This window comes from Diachasma alloeum, unplaced genomic scaffold (genome assembly GCF_001412515.2).
Source record: "Diachasma alloeum isolate Michigan unplaced genomic scaffold, Dall2.0 Dall_scaffold_00176, whole genome shotgun sequence".
In the NCBI taxonomy this organism is placed as follows: Eukaryota; Metazoa; Arthropoda; class Insecta; order Hymenoptera; family Braconidae; genus Diachasma; species Diachasma alloeum.
Genome location: NW_021680342.1, coordinates 6,089,673 through 6,112,132, shown reverse-complemented (window position 1 = coordinate 6,112,132; position 22,460 = coordinate 6,089,673). Strand labels below are relative to the sequence as shown.

Genomic DNA, 22,460 nt, shown 5'->3' with positions numbered 1-22,460 from the left:
TCTAGTTTTAGTTTCAACTCCAGAAAGCTTTTTTTAGTTCACTGAATTGTTCTTCAATGACAACAACGAAATAATGGACAATAACAGAAAATAACACACAAAAAATTTTGTTGAAACTTCCCAATTGCAGAAAAGTTATCATTGGTTTTAGTAACTGCTGTTTTAATAAAAACATTTCCTAAATCTTATTATGAGTCAATAATAACCAGCACCAAATGGCCAATGGGTGAATATCGAAAATGTATGTAATATGTGAAACGAAAAATAACGAGTAATTGTTTTTAGTGTGCAAAAAGGCGACGTTACCAGTACGTAGCCTCATACCAGCCAGAATCCTGGGTCACTCTCAACAGCCCAGAATTACCAGCTGATATTTGACTAAGCCACCGGTTATGTTTTATTCATTCATAAAATTCAAAAATTGTTCTCATGTGCGTTTTGTTCTTGCATTTTTTTTTTCTAAATTGCAGATTAGTCACACAGGTCACTCTCATCAAATAATCAATGCTTAATAACTAAATAAATCATTCGCTTATCACTAGATACTCATACATTATTGAAAGAAATCGACGTATGGATGTGTATTTAGAGATCAACTTCAAAGAGCATTAAGTAATTCAATTAGCAGTCTAAATGCGAAAATAAGTCTCAAGAGTGAATTGAATGGAAAAAACATGCATTCTTGGTGATTGTCTTTACGTGATTGTGATTGTGCATGAAGGCAAAATTTTATTATGACAGGATGAAACATTCATCGTTAATTACTGTGCGTGATGAAACAATCTGTGTCATGCAGGAATTGATAGAAAAGAATCCAGAAGTTAAGGGAATAGTGTGGAATTAGTAATTCAATGAATCAATAGTAAATACCTTCTTGGCTGAGTTCTTGTATTTTCTCACTCTTTTTGTCTAGTTGCTCGCTCAATCGGGAAGCTGCTTGAAGGCACTCCTTAGCCTCTGCCAATTGACCCTATTGAAGCATTTATCAATTATGAACTCATGAATAATTAATATAATTTGGCTCTGACTTCGTAAATATAGAAAATAAAAAATTACCTTCAATGAGGATATTTCTGCATTCAATTCCTCCTGTTTCTTGTACGATGCGTTCAACTGCTGGCGAATTCTTTCAGTTGCATTGCGAATATCGTTTTCCTTATCTAGAGCATTATAAAACTATGTTAATTATTTTCCTTGTTGGAGTAAAGTACAGAAGAGAATAGAATCATCAGCAGAGTGATAAAACGTTACAGAACCATTTGATTTTTCATCGTGTATGGACGAATCTAAAATTTAGTAATTGTTCAAGTGTTTAACCCCAGAATTATGCAACTTTACCTCTTTGGAACTGTTCAAGTACAATCTGCAGATTCGTCAACGAAGCAGTGTGCGCAGCAACTTTATCTTCAGCAGCAGACAATTTACCCTGTATGGCATCCCTCTGCTGCACAATGAGTGCCATTTGTTGCTGGAGAGTCTCCACCTGTTGATTAGCCCTGATGCTGGCAGAAGTGTACACAGTGGAGCTGTTCTTCACCTTCTCCTCCGCCTCCTTCAGTTTTCCCTCCAGTTCCTTCTTGCTCTGCTCCATGAGGAGTGCCTCCTCGGTGTAACTTGCCTCCATCTCCATTAAATGAGTCCTCAGTCTCTCTAGCTCCCTAGCAGCACAGCCCTCTCTGCTTTGACTCTCATTCAACTGATTCTGGAGGATTCTATTGCTCGACTGCTCCTTGACAAGCGCAGCTTCAAGTGCATTACATTTTTCGTTCAAAATCCCAGCCTGAGAGATCTGACTCGAGTGCTCAGGGATGTTACAAGTCTCTCCATAGTTGTTGGAGTCCTCGAAGTTCTTCAGACGCTGGCGCACCACCTGGAGCTCGTTCTGGGCCCACAACACCTCAGCCTCTTTCTCTTTCAACGCTCCATTCAATCTATCACGTTCTGATGTTAAAGTTTGAAGAGTCGCGACTTGTTCGTTGAACAGCTGCGTCATCCTCTGGATCTCTGCGTGGTACTGCAAACTCTCGTTGTGCTTTGCCTGAACGAGTTTCACTAGTTCGTCTCGCTCGGATCTCAACGCGTTGAAGGCACTATTTTTCTCCAGGAGTTTTGTCTCCAGCTCCTGCTCCTTCTGCTGGATTATTTGGGATAAATTCTCGATTGTTTCCTTTGCCATTAACGCCGAATCATTAGAATTGCTCTTCAGAGACTCCAGTTCGGTCTTAACAGCATTCAAGGCTGATTCTAGCTGGATTTTCTCGGTTCTCAAGAGCTCCAAGTCTGATGATTTCTGCGCCAAGGCAGATCTGAGGGCGTCGGTGTCCTCTGTTTGAGTTCTCGATGTCATTTTTGCAAGTTCGGATCTTAGAAGTATTATTTCTTTTTCCTGTTCTTCTGATTTTATTTTGTATTTATACATGTTCTCGGATACTTCGTTCAAGTCGCTGAGTCGATGGGATAAATCGTCACGATTTTCTATTAATTCTTCATTCTGGAGCTGAACAACTGCGAGTTCTGCGTCCAACTTTGCGTATCTCTCCTCTGACAATTTTAATTCTGTTTCGAATGATGAAAGACGAATTATTTCCTTCTCCAATTCTTGAATTTTGTCTGCTCGTCCACGCAAATTATCGCAGTGATTTTTCAATTCTTGAAATTCAGCTTTGGACTGTTTGATGATATTTTCCATGTCAATGTTTTTGAATTCTATTTCTTGAAGCTGTGACCTCATCTCTGAGAGTTCCGACTTCTCAGCGGCTGCCTCCTCCTGCAAAAATGTGTGTTCTTGCTGGAGTAAATTCATTTCAGTTTGAAGAAGTTCGATTCTCTCTGCGGACTCTTCACTGATGCTGCCCAACTGCTCAACAACATTGTTATTCTCCGTAATGAGCTTCTCATTCTCCGCTGTCAATTTAACACATCTCGCCTCCATCTGGGATACATCACTCAGAGCCAAATCCAACTCCTTCCTCATGTTAAGTAAATCATACTCCAAATCGTCTTTTTCCCGATTAGCAGACTCCAATTGGCTCCTGAGCTCTTTGAGAACCTCCGAATTATCCTCCTGGACTCCATTGTCCCGGATGAGAGCCAGCTCAGTCTCCAGGTGCTCCTTCTCCCGAGAAAGAGCGATGATGTCCCTCTCAATCTCCTTCTTCGCTTCAGTGACGTTCATCAACTCGTTCTCCAGTCTCTTACTGCCGTCGAAGGAATTCTTCAGCTCCCTACGAGCATTCCCAATGTCCAACTTCAATTCCTCGATCAAGTCGATATTGTCGTCCAATCCTTTGCATTTCTCAGAGTAAGTATTCATCTGCTCCTGCATCTGCTTCTCTCTAGTTTCTAAAGCATCGTTGCGCTTTCTCAAGTCGTTGTTCTCCTCTAAGGAAGTGTGGAGACGTCGACTGAGGTCCTCCATCATATTCTCATTGTTCTCGACGTTCTTGGAAGCCCCTGCCAGCTGCTGCTGGGCTATCTCCAGCTGTTGCTTCGTGTTCCTCACTTCTGCCTCCAGATTCTCCTGGTTTCGAAGGGATCCTTCTAATGTTGTCAATGTTGTTATCAAGTCTGTGTGCTTTTGACGAAGAAGATCGTTCTCTGTTTGCAAACGTTTTATTTCTTCACTCATTGATTCTGTTTCTGTCTCCAGGGAGGCAACTCGCTCCTCACTGGCTTCAGGGATGGACGGCAGGTTTGACTTCATGTGTTGAATCTCGGACTCCAAGGCCTCTACTGTCGTCTGGAGATCGTCGCAGTCGATCTGAAGGGCGTCTCGCATCTCACATGCTTGATTCAACTCTCTAGTCAAGTCGGGAATCCTTCGTTCCAGCATTTCTTTCTTCCACTGGGTCTCCACCAACTGATTCGCCAGAGTTTCGAACAGAGTTTCGTCCTCGGGGATTTTCAGGGTTGAATTTTTCAGGATTTCGTGGACTTTCTCGGTGATTTGTTGGAGGTCTTGAGGAGGCGCGAGGCTCTCGTCAGTCTGAATGGGTTTCTCGTCGGTTTGGAGCTCTCGTGGGGCTGGAAAATCTGTCTGGACTAGTTTCTCCTCGAGGGATTTTTTTTTTGGGTCTAGGAGGTGTACGTTGTCTCGGAGTTTGTTGTAGTCCGCGTTGAGGGCGTTGTAGCCTGTCTTAAGACAGTCTTTCTCCATTTCGAGCTTATGCCTGAGATCCTGGAAGTTCTCCGTTGACAACTTGTGGTTTTGTTTAAGCTCCTCGATGTTGGTGGAGAGTTTTTTATTCTCTTCTTGAAGTTTCTTGATCTTTTTACAGAGTTCTAATTCTCGATTGTTGACCCCATTAGTCGGCTCTTCTGGATGGACTTGTTGGGAAATGTCTAATTTTTCTACTTTTCCAGTGGCACCATTGTCCATTTCATGGACACTCGGAGCACTGCGAATCAAATTCACTTGTTGGACGGCATCTCGCATCTCACAGGCTTGATTCAACTCTCTAGTTAAGTCGGGGATCCTTCGTTCCAGCAGTTCTTTCTGCTTCTGGGTTTCTACCAACTGATTCGCCAGGGTTTCGAACAGAGTTTCGTCCTTCGGCAGTTTTAGGGTTGAATTTTTCACGATGTCTTGGACGTTCTCGGTGATTTGTTGGAGGTCTTGAGGTGGTGGAAGGCTCTCTTCAGTCTGAGTGGGTTTCTCGTCGGTTTGGAGAAGCCCTTGTGGGGCGGGAAATTCTGTCTGGACTTGTTTCTCCTCGAGGGAGGCTTTTTTGGGGTCTAGGAGGGACATCTGGTCTTGAAGTTTGTTGTAGTCCATGTAGAGGGTCTCGTAGGCTGTCTGAAGGCACTGGTGCTTCTTCTTGAGTTCGTCCTTGAGACCCAGGACTTTCTCAATTGACTGGGCATGTTGTTGATCAAGCTCTTCGATGCTGGTGGAGAGGTTCTTATTCTCTTCTTGGAGTTTCTTGATCTTTTTACGGAGCTCTAACTCTCGATTGCTGACGCCATTGGTCGGCTCTTCCAGGCGGACTTTTTTTCCAACATCAGATTTTTCTTCTTTTCCGGTGGCACCATTGTCCATTTCAAGAGCACTCAAGGCACCGCGAATTAAATTCACTTGTTCGTGGGAGTCAAGCTTCGAGATAGCAGCGCGGAAGTCGTTGATGAAGGCAGACTCGTCCATCTGGATCTTCTTCATGGTTCTTTCTGCTTCTTTTCCCTGTTGAAGAACGATGACTTTGCTTTTAGTTCACACACCTTTTCAGAGGGATTTCATTTTTTTTTAATGGAAAAAATTGACGTTTTACCTTCTCTCCAATTTGGATGATGCGATTGACTAAGTCCTGCTTCACACGTACGAATTCACCTCTCTGGTTGTTGTCTGATACTTCATCCTTCTTGTCTACTGAATTCATCTGAGAAAAATAATGAAAAGAATTATTGTTATTGTGCCACAACGATATAGCAAAAATTAGCGTTGAGCTGTGATAAATTGGGTTTTAAGATTCATTTCAATCAGAATTTGGATGATATATTTTCACATTTGGATATGAGGATTGAGGGTAAAATATTTGGCGGGTGTACGCAGTGTGATTCTCACCACATTCCTAATCCTGTAAAATTCATCTTCAGGTTTTCACCCACATCATAAAGCCCAGAGGGAGAAGGGGCAAATGGCCACGCCGTTTGACTAATCTTGTTAGGGGAGTAGCTCTATAGGCATAAATCACGATACCATGACAATGACTTCGCGTCTGATTAAATTTTGATTTATTTAGAAACGGAGTGAAACAGACAGCTCTTTCCGCAAAAAAATACAATTATTATGAGACAATATTTCAATTTTTTATTGCAATTCTTATCGATCGAAATAGATATGGAAAATCATCTTAAACGAGTCAAACGGGGGAGATCATCTGATCCTCCTGAGTATTCCGCTCGTCTCTTCCGTTTGACCTTTACAACCGTTTTGTTTGTCCTTTTTCCCTCTTAGTTCAGCCAAGATATTAAAGGAGTCCATTTTCCCCCGTACGTTTATTTCATCCCCTTCCTCTACACTGAGAAAAAAATTACTTTTGTCAATGAGTAATCTTCTTGGGAGACGAATTTCTTTTTGCTTCCGAACGGAAGCATTGTAATCGGCCAATTTTCACATTCTCCAATTTTGGTTGGAAATGATCGGGGTTGGTTTAGGATTTATCGATAACCGCATTTTTTTTAATGACATTGTAAAAAACCCATAATTTGCGTAATAAATGTAAAAAATGTAAAAAACAGCGGAAGTTACCTTTTATAGTAAACCGTGCAGCTTCGCGAAGAGTCATATTTATTGTTCACTATTGAATTCATCGCGTCATCATCTTTTGTCTTGACATTAACTTGTTTCATTCAGCATTCTTAAGGGCTAACAGAAGGCCACTGTTTCCTTGAAATTGTCAAAAAATTTCCTGCTCAAAGTTATCAATATTTTTTTAAACCCAAAGCACGTTGATGTTTACCATCGCTTCCTGGAGATTAATGTGCTTTGATTTGTAAAAATATCGATAACTTTCAGCAGGAAATTTGTTCAAAAATTTGGAAAATTAGCAGCATTCTGTTACCCCTTAAATGATAAAATTTATTCAATTGTCTTTGGTAGCTTTCTTGAAGTCTTCAGAACAAAGTCGTTCTTTTCAGGCCCAACTGGGCATTTCCGGGGCTCCAAATAATAAAGTACAGAATCCAATAAAGCTCAATAAATAATGAGATTGACTTTCTCACAGTGAAGATGACTTGTGACGTTGGTCTTTTGCAACGTTTGACCCTTGTGAAATTTACAGCTTATGAGGTGTGAGGTTCATGTTTTTGAGTTTCTTAAAATGCCGTAAATTGTATCATGTGATGTAAAATAATATTTTATGCCCCACGTACCGAGATCCGCGTTCTAACCGAACAAAATAAAGTTACAATTCGCGGTTTATCTGCGATTCCAAGTGACTTCATATGAAATCACTTGCAATCGCCAAATCGATGAGCTGAGAAATTTTATTTCGAAACGTACAGAGAACAAAAACAAATTTCGAATTTCGACTCAACACGCATTTTGACGAATATGGTTTACCAACAAAGGTTCTCTTTCTGCGACAGTATCGAAAGAAAAACAAAGACAACACTGTCGAATTATACGAACGATTCTCAAAACAGATCGATATTTCTCGAGAATCTTCCATTTCGCCGTTGAACATGTTCAGTACTTTCAATCCTTATCTGATTTTTTCGAATAATTTTTTTATCATAGGAAAAAAGTGGGTTTAGATAATTTAGACTCTAAAATTATTCTAAAAATTATCTTCTTACGTATTTGAACACCTTTTTACTTTACTCGAAAAAAAATGAAGTGCTACGAGGATTCAAATTCAGGTTTTATCTCCATTGCAACTTGTTCGCAATTCACAAGATCTTATTTCATCACCCGGTTCGATTTTGCTCAATTATTCTGAGACAATTGCGCGAATAGATGAAATGGAAAATTTGAACTCATGAAATTGGGGATAAAATCCGATGGACTCACTTGAAATCAATTATTCCTTGAAATCACGTGAAATGGCTTTGAAATCACTGGAAATCAGTAATCATTGTGTCATGATATTTCAAAAATATTATTGTTTCAAAGAATATTATTCAATAATTCAATTACCTTCTGATATTTCTTCACCTCCTCTTCTAATTCCTTGATCCTCACGGTGGCTTGTGCGATCTGCTCCTGCAGCCCTCGCACCTGGCTCCTCGGTTCTCGATTTCTACTCGACGGTGGATCCCAGAAGAATCCCTCGCCGTCATTATCCTGACCATCATCATTCTGAAATCCGTAAAAGCAGGACTTACTTCATTATTCTTTATTCGGTAAAAAACTGGTCAAAGCATCCTACGAGATAACATCGTCGATCTGCCAATAATAGAGAGATATTGAAACGTGTCAACTTCGAATGGGAAAAAAATGAGAAACTGTAATGAACTCCACGTATCAGGGGAATGGTGATAGCATTGTTAGCGGCCTCTTTGCATAAGAATCTCGTATCGTGAATACAATACGCCTAAAAACCTCTCTATCCGGCGTCACATTCGTGTCCATCGACATAGCACGGGAACTGGTGGAGAGGAAATGATGAGAAAAAGAGGGGGGAGCCAGTAAAAGAGCCAAACTTGCGTAATCAAAATCATGACTTTTTCACAAAACAAGACGAAAATTTTGAAAAAAGAAAAATTCAGTAGCGAAGTGGTAAAACGGTACAAGTCAATTTTGACTACTGACCAGTTTTCAATGAATATCTCGGAATCTAAGGGAGATAGCAAAATTGTTGTTACAACCTTTTTTGTAGAGCCGATTGAATGCTACAACAAATGTAACCACGAAAATTTCGCTATCTCCCATAGATTCCGAGATATTTCTCAAAAACTCAACTGAGAGATAAGTCGACTTAAACCGTTTTACCACTTCGCTACTGAATTGAAGTTGGGACTAGTACCTTTGAAATATTGAGCAAAAGAGTTTCACACACAGTTGAATATCTCTGAAACCACAGTAATACAGAATCTACCTCTAAAATCATTTATGTACTTATAATTTCCTGCATAATGCATGTGAATCCCCGAAAAATATCTGAATGACAATTGATGTGTATCGATATGCAGAGGGACATTGATCTCCCCGATTAAAACTTTTGAAATGCAAATGATCCAAGTGCAGTCATTGAGAATGCGTGAAATTCAGGGGTTCGATGATCGTTTTCGATAAACGATGAAGAAGTTGGGCAAAAGAGAACGGATACATCGCTCTTTTATTTTTCAATGCAGGATTTTTATGCAGACGAGTTCTCCCGTATCGCTGACTCCTTTATTATTATTTTTTTTTGTGAGTCTTGCCCTCTTGGATTGGCTGGTCCACAAGGTATATACAACGGTCTGGGGACCCGATGCTAATGAATATGAAAGGGGGTTTCGTTGGGTCAGGTCAAGGAATAATGGCTCGTTTGACTTTCATGCCTGGCACTGTTATACCAAACGACAAAAGAATCAACACCGTAGCATTGATCGGCCCCTTCAAGACACAACTACACAATTCCTTGGTGTTTTATACCACAAAAAACATCTCTCATTTTTCCTTTACCAAGAAAATAAAAAGACATTCTGGTAAAAGACTGAATATTCGAAAGTTTTGGATTCTAAAGACTATGGATTCTTCCTGTCTTATTGACTAAAACTTTAGAAAATTTTAGAATATATTCCTAGCTTATTCATTCGTAAAGTTATTAGTGGAAGAATAATTATAGTAAACTTTTCTCCACTCAAAAATACACTCTTAAAAATTTTTGACTGAAATTTTCGGTTCATCTCTTGGAAACTTTTATCACATTACAGTTCCACTGAAATCTCAAGGAATTTCATCATCAAAAATTCATTTTTTATGGAAAAATCATTGGAAACTCTAAAATTTAGTTTAACTATTTCATAACAATTTACAGAAACCAGGAGAATCCCAGCAAATACGTTGTCGAATTTTCAGGGAAATCTGAAATTTCATGATTTGTACTTCTCATAAAAATTACTAGTCAACTGTAGATGAAATTTCATTTTTTCCAACAGCGTAGCAAATTGTATCAAAAAAGTGGGTCAGTATTTGTTATCTGAAAAGAGCATTATAATTCAATTTCAACCAGCCACCTGTGGCAACTCCAATACACTCAATTCCACTCGATCAAACGACGGTGATGCTCACGTGCCACCAAGAGACGCTCCACCAACAGGTAATAACCGAACGATAGCAAAACGTGGGAAAGGAAGTTGTGCTATATCCCCTGAATGGATAATAATGTCCACCAGGTACTCTACCCACCTTAGTTTATTATCTACAGAAAACTGAAAAAAAAGGAAAGAAAAAAGAACGACAGTGTCCACGTATTCGCTGATAAGTAAATAGACCTCGTTGTGCATCAATTTGTTATTTTTTTCCCCCTGAATTTAAAAACATTCTTCAACTATTCCATATTACGATGAATAAAAAACCCATCAACTCATGTTCCCCATCCATTTTAAATATTTAACTTGACATATCGCTCAGCTGCAGATGTTATTTTATGCTCATGCTGGGAGAAACCAATGAAAAAGGGGTGAATACACTGCAGATGAATATCCCAGTGTTGAACATTTCTGTTTAAAGCGACTAGAGATGCCATCATCAGCTTTAATATCGAATAAATTGTCATCTCACACGAGTAATCGAAGGGGAATTAATTCTGCCGGCTTATCCCCCCCCCCCCCCTCCTGCCCATCCAGACATCACCTCATCATCCGGAAGTGACCAGGGGATCAATAGAGACACGTGTCTCTAATTTTTCCACAGGGTCTAGTACTTGAATGAATACGGACAATGGTCGAAAGAGGTCGTACGATAAGGCGCTCATTTTCCAGGTATCAGAGAAAAATATTACCTCAGCAAGTTAAACGCTCGTCTCCCTTCCTTCAGCCTTACCACTTTGCCACGAGTATTTCCAAGCCCGCAGTTGCATTGTTCTCGAGCAAATATTAGCAGCTGCGTGTGTGGGCGATATTTATGAAAGAAATGCCGACAGAAAAAGGGACTGCAGGGCCACAATACTTCAGGTATAATGAAAATGAACGCTTAAGAATTTTTTCTCTCCGTGACGTGTGACAATATTTAATAGAAAAATCTAGCGCTCTCTGAAAGAAATTCTGTTGAAGTTCTTTTAGAATGATATTAAAATTTTTTTTTTCAGTCAAATCTGTTGGAAATGAAACTACACTGACGTGCGTTTTTCAATAGATATGTTTTGTGATCGAAAAAACCTGTAGAAATTGATTTTTCGTGGACACGAATTTACTACGTTTTTTTTTCTTGCATTTTATTATGAGAAAACGATAAAAAGAACGGAAAAAAACTTGGAAATTTGATGCCCAGGAATTTCTGGAGCAAAGTAACTTCCCTATCGGGAAGCTAATAAAAATTTATCAGCTGTCAAAAAATTACGTGGTAAATTGCGGAATTTTTAATGCAATTGACGTGAAGAAGATGTGAACCGAACTTCACTAGAATTCTTATGCTGTTGAAAATAATTTTTTAGAAAAAGCTGCAGGGATCAGAACAATCATCAATTTCAAAATAAGTTAAATTTAGCTTATGTTAACTGATAGTATTACCCAACAATTTTCAATTACCAAATTAATCATCAATCGAATATTCAAATTCCGAAATAATCTATCAACCAGTAATCGTGTCAGAAGTTCGACCATTACATTTCTAATTCAGTAGCGAAGTGGTAAAGCGGCTTAAGTCGACTCATCTCGCGGTTGAGTTTTTGAGGAATATTTCCGAATCTATGGGAGATAGCGAAATTTTTGTGATTACATTTGTTGTAGCACTCAATCGGCTCTACAAAAAAGGTTATAACAAAAATTTTGCTATCTCCCTTTGATTTCGAGATATTCATTGAAAACTGGTCAATAGTCGAAATTGACTTGTACCGTTTTACCACTTCGCTACTGAATTGAAAAAGCTTTTTATGAAATTTAGAATTATTTACTCAATAGTTAACAGAAAATTTAAATTATGAATTATTTTAGTATTTTCAAATTTCAAGTAAGATGATAAAACTATAGTATAGAAAGAGGCAGATTCTAATAATTTTACATAATATTACAAATGTAATGATTGTCGACCGATCGCTGGAAAACTGCAGGATTTTCTATTGAAATCTTTCACACGTGTTGTTTTTCGGGGTTTCAGTTCATATTACGAATGAATTATGAGAAAATTCTACTTCACAGGTAAAGTCCACTTGGCTATCCATTGGAAATTGGACAATTTTCCGTACACGATACGATAAACGGCGGAGGTAGGGAGGTCTAGCGATAACGCGTAATCGTCATATCGAGTACATATAACATTAGCGACGCTGGGTAAAGACACGCGATATCGTAACCCGCATCGTTACATCGTCGATTACTGACCTCGGAAATAAATAATACTTACGATTATTAGTGGTGTATGTATCGAGAAAAAACTTTGGGCTCGGAAGAAAAATGAAACGTTAATTCGATATTTTTCAATTACTGGTGAGACTAGTGAGGAGTTAATTTATTGCTGGATGTATTATGGAGAAGGAGATTAAGTTAATGAGCGGTGGAAATTCAAACTCGTGGAGATTACTCCAATGAAATTACAAATCCCACGTTTCTTTTTTCGTTTTTTTTCTGTTGAGGAGTTCCTTTGATTTTCATGATGCTACAGTTTTTACATTTCATCGAGTAGTTCTAGGGAATTTTATGTGAAACTATACAGTTTTTGGAAATTGTCTAGTTGAAATTTTTATGTTTATTACCGCCTCGCATAAAAAAACGGAAAAGCAAAATCTTGGAAACTTCATGCCAAGGAATTTTTATTTGAAAAATCCTAGCAGAACAAGTTCCATGGAAAGATGGAAATCTACAAAAAAATTTAAATTGATTTTTTCCACGAGAAAAGCTGCAGAATTTTCTGCGTTACGATTTTCCACTTATTTTCAGCAGACGTACAAAATTATGTGCGCGATTAAAAATTTTCGTCTAATTTTTCTGTGCCAAGTTCGGGAAATTTTTATCGCCAAGTTCCACTGAAATTTAAAAAAAATCTTGTCATTAAAAAATCAAATGTTCCATTGATTTTCTGTTCAAATGATTTGGAAATCAATAAAATACTTGATTTTTCAGTTCAATTATTCTGTGGAAATTCCGAAAAATCAGGAAACTTCAGAGAAAAATTGAAAATTCAGTAGCGAAGCGGTAAACGGGGTCAAGTCGATTTTGACTATTGACCAGTTTTTGGCGAATATCTCAGAATCTAAAAGGGATAGAAAAATTTTTGTCAAGACCTTTTTTGTAGAGCCAATTGAGGGTTATAAAAAAGCTCATGACAAAAATTTTGCTATGTCTCTCAGATTCCGAGATATTGATCAAAAATTGGCCAAAAGTCAAAATCGACTATACCCGGTTTTCCGCTTCGCTACTGAATTCATGTCATTTTTCTGAATATCCATGTTCCACTAAACATTCAATCAAGTTGTGAAATTTCCATCTCACGCCCACTGAAAACTCATGAATTTCCGCAAATTCCACTCAAAACTTGCAATTTAATATCCATTTCTTCTCTAAATCCGGTTCAATATAACTCTCATGAGATTTACTACAATATCTTCCATGAAATTTCAAACAGTGTGTTCACGATTATATCAATCCCCCCAGCGATCTCGTCTACAATACCTTATTACAGACTAAATGAAATAAAACGAAGAATCGTGGAACATTAGTAGCTGATTAAGAAGTCTGGCCAACGCATTCTGAACTGTATCGCTTAGTATTACTTGGAAGAACATAGTCAGCAAACTACATACGATAAGAAACTCTGTAATATGTCACCCATGGAAACGTCTCCCTCCACTCGCGCTTACTCATCCATACATTCAAAACTCTCCTAAATCGAACAAATGTGCATTGCCATCAATCCATTAAATTCCAAAATATCGCAATTCGTAAAAAAAATCAAGTTTTGTGTGACTGCATAGTGCACGCCGCAGTGGGAAAGCGCGCGTCGTTCTGAAACACTGGTCGTTCTTGATCTTTGCACTAGAACCACCGGATTGTACCTACCCAGAAAAATTGTAATAGGATAAAAAAAAGGCCACGATCGAGTCCAGCAAAAACGAATTAATAACGACTGCCATAAACCTCGATATTTTTTACTTCACCCTCCACCTTATTTTTCCCCTCATCACGTGTTTAAATTTATTTACCTAATCATGTGTCCCACTAAACTGTCGTCCTCGATGCACGCGCGCACCAGTGAGAATTATGTACTTGCCTGGCATACGTTAATTGTCCATGCATTTTGCACGATTGCACAACACGCGTTATTGATAATAACTCGACGAGCAAAAATTCGGTAACAGACATTTTCTTCTCGTCTCTCCCCCAAACCTGAGTCTCTCTCATGCTCATCATTTCGGAATTAAATAGAAAATCATAACAAATACGATCTAACCCGTAGTCCTCGGCAGTTGGTCAGTGATTCTCGGCCGAGGAATGACGCGCTTACGTAACCGGAAAAAATTGTATAACAATAACGGAACTGACAATGAAAAAAAAAGGATGAAGATAAAAAATGACAGAAAAAAATGGGGGCAAAATAACGATTGTGCAATGGCACAGTATTTGAGTGAGACCTGTTGACTCCCGCCCAAACAGTATTTTTTAGGACATTTGTGTTTGATCTGAGGAACGAGAAAACCGAAACTTTCTATCATACTCCTCAAACATTACGGACGTTTGACTCATGTGAAAGCCCACGAAGACGATTTATGTCGTGTCAATGACGAGTGGTTTGTATGACAAGTTCGAAGTACAAGGATCAGCTTAATTACATTCTCAAAGCACATTACGATATAGGTAATGCATAAGTATTAGATGTTACTGAGGCCGGGTAGATGCGAATTGCCGGTGTTATTTTTCTCCCATCTTTTTCTTCAAATCATTTTTTTTCCCGTTTTCATATTTTTCCTCTTCTCAGGAGAGAGGGGCTCCCCCTCAAACTCGCGGTGTCCTCGATGCTTAGATATGTAGTCGACTTGTCGTTAGTCGCTCGAGTCAAGATAACGCGACACTCCAGCGATGCACTTTTTTCCGCTGTTATCATTTTAAAAACGTTATAAATGACTTTTACCATGGAAATAGCGATATGGATGGCTCGAGTGTTAATCCAAGCCAGGTAATTTTATTCTCTTTTTCTTATGAATTTCACTTTATGGAAATTGTGAGAAGCGGATGAATAAAAAAAATTGATAAATAAAGACAATTGAGATTTGCGATAGACCACGTCACGTTTATTCAAATGAAAAATGTCAATAATTAATTCTTTAGCCTCAGCAGAGTGACACTACATTTTTCCATAAATAAAGTCCTCCGTTTCAAAATTACTCCGAAAAAGCGCAAATCATTGGCTCCTCGATAATTGTGTAATGCGAGAGTAATGAAATGTTTTTCTTCAACTCAATTAGGAGAACAAAAGAACAATGCAGTAATGCGATAATCTTACCTCGAATAGTTATGATCTAACTCGTCGACACGAACTATTGTTAAAAAAAAAACTTAATTGTTCAAATGATTAAAATGTGCGCATTGCACGCACGTGGAGCGACGTTAACTGCTCGACTGGTGAGACACGACTGCCACGAGTGTCTCAGGCGATACGGTTGGCCTCCGACTCCTCGACTGGACGCGTGCTCGTTCTCTTTACGAATAGAAAAAAATACTGAACTACCGAAACACCTACAAATGCCGCCGCCTTCCTAACATACATTGGGTAGTAGAGAGTAGAGGGGGTAGAAAACAACCCCGAGGGGTCTGATAAGTTTACACCAATTGGAAGGAGGCACGGGGGTCCCCTTGTCAACTTCAAAAGCGATGGAGAAAGGAATGTGTCGAACATTGTTGAAATTTTTATAATTGTTGAAGCGAACTTTTTCAACAGTTGAATGATATAAGGCTTTTTTGGTTTTACTCTACACTGATAGAATCATTCATTCATTCCAAACGAGATTCGTTAACTATTACCGAATGGTAGAGTTGAATATGACCAAATGAATATTCGTTAATAGTTATCGAATGGTTCACTTGAAAAGTGAAAATCGAGTCTAACAAGCCTTCTCAAATGTGCATTTGTTAACTAATAAGGAATGAACATTTGGTGAGACCCTCGTCTCCAATCAAATCCATTCGTTAACAATAACTAATCCTTTTTATCAGTGTATTAGGAATTTTTCGAGATTCCGTGGAAAATATGCTACTAATTTTCATGCGAGTGACATTGAATCCGATCTAGGGGAAAATGGGGATGAAATTTCAAGTTTTGGGTAGAATTCAAGGAAAATCGTGAGTTTTCAGCGGGAGTGAGACGGAAATTTCACAACTTGATTGAATTTTCAATGGAAGATTTCAAATGGAAATTGAGAAACAAAATGCCATGAACTTTGAATTTTTCCCCGGATTTTCAAGATTTTTCCGCATTTTTATGGAATAATTGAACTAAAAAATCAAGTATTTTAATGATTTTCAGATCATTCAAAAATCAATGGAATATTCGAGTTTTCGTTGATAAGATTTCCAGAAATTTCATTGCAAATGACACATGATACAAATTTCTGGAATTTGACACGCAAAATTCATACGAAACCATAAATTGCGTCTAATAATAATAATAATAATAATAATAATAATCAGTTAGAAAAATAATTGAATGTCAGGGACAATTTCGCAGTAATTTTCCATCGACTTTGATCTAGAGAGGAAAAAATCATGAACTTTCCAATTTCACCGAAAATTCAGTTTTTATTACAAATTTTTGTGAAGCAGCAAGACGAGCATTCGCGAGCTTATTTGAATTTTCAGTCACAATATGAACAGTCAGCACTAAATTATGCCAAATTTTTAGTTAATTGAAAAATCAAGAATATATTTACGCGAAATTTCCTGATTTTTAAGCATTTTCGAGTAATAATTGAACTAAAATTCACAGTTCTCCTTAATTTTTCTGCCAAGTGTGAATTTTCAATAACCAGCCGCTTTAAAATATCAGTGGAGCTTTCACTTGATGAAAATTTCCATGACGTATACCGGAAATTTCACTCAATTTTTTTTAACAGTGTAGACCACGGTACGAACTCTGAAATTTTCGTGTCAAATCCCGGAAATTGGTAATAAGTAACATTTCTGTTTGAAATTTCCGGATATTTCATCAGGGAAAAATCACACAATCCCAATTATGAGAATGAGTCGATTAATTTTCTCGTCAAATTAGGGGCCATTCAAGAATTGCGTAAGCAAAAATTTGGGATAATTCCCCTTCTGCCCTTCCACGATGTCAGCATAATCCCTATAATGTCTCCTGATATAATTTACATTACAGAACTAAAATTTTAGTTGAGTGGAATTTCAATTTAATTATTCCGTTAAAATGAGGAACAATTGGAAAAATTCAGGTGAATATACACGCACTCTCTGCATGTTTGGTACAAAAAAATCCGTTTTTGATAGGGAAGAGCCGGGCAAAATAGGACTTTACGTGATTTTCTCTAATTGTCAATATCTTCCCTCATAAATGATATTAACAATTGGAAAAAATCTCAATACGTCTCATTTTGTCCGACCGTCCCCTAATTTTCAAACGACTATTTTCTTAGCACAAGTAAGACTTGTTTGAGAACTCTGTCGGTTTTCTCTCAGTGTATGCATCCATTTTACGATCCACTGTACGGATCAGGAATAATTTTGAAAAAATGATAAATCATTTCGAATGCAATAAATGAAAAAAAATCTTCATTTTTTCTAGGATTTACCCAACGGATCGTAAAACGGATGTATACCTTTGTTCTTTGGAGTCTAACGAACAGTTTGCAAAATAAAATTGTCCAGCGAGACTACTAAAAAATTTTTCTCTCCACGTATTCTGATATAGTTTTCACAAAAACACAACGAGAAGCTGAGTCGATTCCAACAGATCGACAACATTACTCTTGAATAAATTTTCCTACACGGAGAGAAATGTTCAGTAAACATTCCGCAACTCACAATTCGCTCACCGATTACGAAATCGACTCAGAAAATTTAAGTGACGGTATCCTAATTTTTCACAAGAGATCCAGATAAAAATTACGGAACGCTCTGGAAAAATTCTGTGACAGGTCCGTAAAATATCCTAGAACCACATTTCACTCCGTAATTACGGAAAAGATACGAAATTTTTATTGAATATTTCTCTCCGTGTATGAAATATTCTAAATGTTTCCTTCATTCGAAGCATCTATAACAACAAAACGAGTGAATTTCTCCTGATGAAAGCATCAAATTTGTTTTATTGATAATTATTTTATTCGAATGAATGGTTCACACTTGACGGAAACCACGGGCAAACTCATGAATAATGGAATCGAGGTAGCAAACTCCTTTTTTCCACTCCGTTCGGAGCCCAAGTGCACGTACACGTACGTGTTACGCCCGAGAACATTATTTTTATCTGTCAGCCCCCATGGTTACTGCTCAGAAGCTGCGGGTGGACAGGTGGACAGGGCTACAGAACCAAATTTTTTTTCGACAGATAGAAAATATTCAGCTGTAATGCCCAGAGTCCTCCAAAATTGTGGAAAATTTTTCGATAGTGTCATTGCATAACAACGAGAGGGAGAAGCTTTGCACATTAAATCGAAAAAGATTTCATTGCAAAAATCAATTTCGTTGCATAGAAATGCAGTATTCGATGTTTTTCACGAGTTGAAGCCATATTCGTACCGGAACTTCATTTATTTTAACAGGAAATTGTAAGTGGAAATGAGCAAAAAATTATCAGTTATCATGAATGAAATTCAGTAGCGAAGTAATAACAGTACAAGTCAATTTTGACTATTGACCAGTTTTCAACAAATATCTCGGAATGTAAAGGAGATGGCAAAATTTTTGTTATAACCTTTTTTGTAGAGCCGATTGAGAGCTATAACAAATGTAATTACAAAATTTCGCTATCTCCCTTAGATTCGGAAATATTCCTCAAAAACTCAACTGGGAGATAAATCGACTTAAACCGGTTTACCACTTCGCTACTGAATTATTCCAGAAAAAAAAATTAAATGACCCATTACCAGACGCTATTCACCTCCAACTGTCAATTAAAATTCATTTCATCGTGAAAAAGGAAAAGAAAATAATAAAATAAAGTGTCACATTCAAACTACCCCTAAAGAATAAATGCATTGTCATAAATATCTTCCGTCAGCAGATCACCCACACGAGACCTTCAAAATGATCGGGTATTTCCCGATAGCTTCAGTGCGAACAAATGAGAGTGTCAAGTTTTGCAGGTCAAAAACATAAAACTTGACACGCTCGTTTGTATGCAGGGAAGCTTGAGGGAGATACCCGATTTATTTTGAGGGGCGAGTGGTATTCGGCGGACTATTTCCTTCTTCAGAATTTCGACCACAAGAATTGTTTGCGAATATTTTCTTAGTTGCCATGGGAAAGGGGGTATAACCGAAAATTATCGAAATAATACCATGTTACTTCCCCGAATGCAACGATTCTATTGGTCGAGATTCTGAAGGAGGAAATAGTCAGCTATAGGGGAGAGTGGGGTAAAATGGACACTTTAGACTTTTCTTTTAATTACTCATAACTCAGAAATAAATTTATCAATGGAGCTCAGTTTAAGCTCACCACAAAGGGAAAGAATTGTTCCTTGCAATGAAAAAAAATTATTAAATTTTATCAACATTTCAACCCGTCATTAACATTTTAAAAAAAGTCAAGAGTCCATTTTACCCCAACCTTGCCTAATACCCCAAGACCTTCAAAATTATCGGATATTTCCCGAATGTTTTGTTGCATAGCAACGAGAGGGATCAGTTTTGCAGATTAGAATCCTGAGCGCGCAGCGCGAGGGATTTTACTGCAAAACTGATCCCGATAATTTCCCCGGCTGCAGGGAAATTATCAGTGTGAAACGCGTCACGTGACTCCGAATACTGCACTCTGATTGGTCAAAATCAGAATTGAGAAAATAGTCAGTAGTAATACCCCGAGAGCTTCAAAATGATCGGGTATTCCCCGATAGCTTCGTGTCAAGTTTTGTAGGAAAATCCGTGGAAGTTTTGTAGGAACTTTTTAAACCTACAAAACTTAACACTCTCGTTTGTTTGCAGGGAAGGTTGAGGGAAATACCCGATGCATTTTGAAGCTCGAGGAGTATTTCCTCCATCGGAATTTCGGTCACTGGAGGGCAGGATTTGATGTCAATGTGGTACAACCTACACTTTCGCATTTCAATTATTTTGTTTATTCTCCCTTAGCAACATGCCATGGTTTTACCAAATTTTGCCGATATAAAACCGTGTAGGTTGTACCACGTGACATCAAATGCGGCCCTCCCATTGGCCGAGATTCCGATGAGGGAAATACAATAATTTTCTCCCCACTCCCCCGCAAAACGTGAACTATTGCATTTCTATTGGTTGTCATTCAGTTGGGTGAATAATCAAGAAAATGCTGAAGGAATCGTCGTATCGAAACGGTAACTGTCACACTGGGGTGACTCACCCGATCGGTTCTTTTATCTCTCTGAACGTCGAAGGAAAAACCAGAATGACTAGTAAACAGAGGACAACAATTAGCCTATTTTTTCGCATTGCGAGGAAAGCGACGTGGATAAGGAGGCGAAAAATATTGTAGAAAAGGAAGCAATTTGTTGTGATAGCAAGAGACTCGTGTACTCGTGTGATGCATTTGAGTGATAGGGGAAACATCGAAGAAAGGAATATACTGACCTAGAAACGCTAGCAAGCACGATGGACTTTGTAAAATTCACTGACGGGTTTTTAGAGCTGCTTGAGGGGTTTTATAGGGGATTTCGGGGTGGGAATAGAGAGATATCATTTATGGGGTGAATCGCCCTTTTCGTTATCATTGAGTTATGATATTGCTCCCCTCATCGAGTAATATCTAGTGGAGATTAGGCATATATGAAGAATATGGAATCCCGGAAAAAATAGACTATGGAAAAAGTAGACGAAGGGAAAGAAAAAATAGACCAAGGGAAATTTTTGAGTTGGGTGGGTTTTAGCACGTTTTGGGTGTGTGGGCTATTTTTTCCTCGTCTAATTTTTCCGCCTACCGAAGAGAAATCGTGAAATCGGGGCCAATACTCTATGATATCATTTGAAATCAATTATTCTTTGAAGTCACGTGAAATCAATTAGAATTCCTATAGAGTTTTAGTAGAATTTTCTAGCGAATTCGCTAGGTTTTTAACGGACATTGCGAAATGTTTGAAGTCGGAAAAATTAAAAATAAAATAAATCTAGGACGTTGTCGAACATTCATAATGGCTCAAAAACGTATTTTAATTGTGAAAATTGATTAAATGAAAGCTAAGAACAACGTGACAAAATTATGAAAGTTCAAGTTTGTCAATTTTTTTTTCAAATTCATTATTGCAGGTATCCATAGACTGGGAAAAGAATTCTGTCCTACAAGTTCTTAAATTCGCAAACAATGAATCGGTTTGGGACTTGATAAATTGAAATCGATTGATTAAAACGCGAATTATGTGAAAAAAACGCGAAGAAAATCATATCTCCTATACAGGCTGTAGAAAAATTCGAAAAAAAATCATGAAGGGTCTTTTAAGCTCCCCAATTCAGCGATAACTTCCGTTCACTTTCGAGGGGGTGAGGGGTAGAGGTTGACCGGTTCGACATGGAATACTTCACGTTTTTTTAATTTGATGCTGTGAGTTATTGACTTGTCAATTGAAGATATAAAAAAAATCATTGCAGAAATCATACGAATTATTTTTCCATTGCAAGAAATGATCTATCCCGGAACTTGTTTCAAGGGCAAGCTTCAACTGATGAGATTCCCGCCAAGTTAATCGAATTCAATGCACGGAGAAGAATGGAGGAAACATATATTCAGTGTGTGAATGATAATTCGAGGGCGAGGAAACGGAAGAGAGCGCAGTTGGCCATTTTTATTTCACAAGATCTATGCGCGCGCTGATCTATTAATTTGTTGAAATGAAGAAATGGAATTCATTAAATTTCATTTTCTCATGAATACCTTATAAATATTGATAATGAATCAAAGAGAATTCGACTAATGATTGAAGTGAATAGCGAAGTAGAGTAAAAGAATCTATAAAGAATTTTTCAATTTCAATTATCTTCAATTTTTCAAAATAATCGGTCTCCATAAAAGGACAGAATTTATTAATTTTACCGATAATATATATACATGTGAAATACATATATTATACATATATATGACGTGAAAAAAAAATTTACCTCTGAAGAATTTGAAATTGTCACTGAAGAATTTGAAAATGCCGCGTGTTTTTTTTTGGGAATAACTTCGTGTTACATATTGACCAATCAGAATTAAGGATTAGCGGTCAGGCAGTATCGAGATATTTCGATATAAAACAACTTCACGTTTCTTTCATCTTTAGTAAATTGGGACCGCTATTTACCGATGGTGGCGTAGTGATTGCCCTCATAACATGGACGACCGATGGAGATCCGATCAATTAGCCCCTCATGTATAGATATTCCAAATTTTTTTTTGTTTCCTCATTGAAGTAGTTTTGAAGAAAATTGCAAGCTAATAAAAAACATTTGCCGGTTAGTACTTTTTTTGAAATAAATTTTTGAAAAATCACCGCTGAAAAAAAAGGCGTTATCCCCTCTATTTCATTATTTCCAAAAAATTTTATCACCAATCGGTAGCAAATTGTTTGAAGATTTGTGCGAGTTAAGAAAAAATCGTCAATGCACTCCTATTATTGTGTAAATTAACAATTCCAATTTCAACTGAAAACCAGAGTTGATGACCAGAGTTTGTAGCAGAGATGTCAGACAAGATATGAATGTTTTTTT

General features: G+C 37.7%; 1 protein-coding gene across 2 annotated transcripts in view; it reads right to left on the bottom strand.

The window, feature by feature from the left end:
- Positions 1-22,460, bottom strand: part of LOC107036186 (thyroid receptor-interacting protein 11) — a 34,973-nt gene that overhangs the window by 2,916 nt on the left and 9,597 nt on the right. The window contains exons 1-6 of one of the 2 annotated variants that reach the window (XM_015253971.1): positions 6,868-6,927; positions 6,245-6,382; positions 5,265-5,372; positions 1,339-5,176; positions 1,057-1,160; positions 871-970 (exon numbers count right to left, since the gene is read on the bottom strand). In XM_015253971.1, coding sequence (XP_015109457.1) covers positions 871-970; positions 1,057-1,160; positions 1,339-5,176; positions 5,265-5,372 — 4,150 coding nt within the window. In that variant the 5' untranslated portion in view covers positions 6,245-6,382; positions 6,868-6,927. Of the gene's footprint in view, positions 1-870; positions 971-1,056; positions 1,161-1,338; positions 5,177-5,264; positions 5,373-6,244; positions 6,383-6,867; positions 6,928-7,633; positions 7,796-22,460 lie in introns of those variants that run through there. The other variant, XM_015253962.1, reaches the window with a different exon arrangement.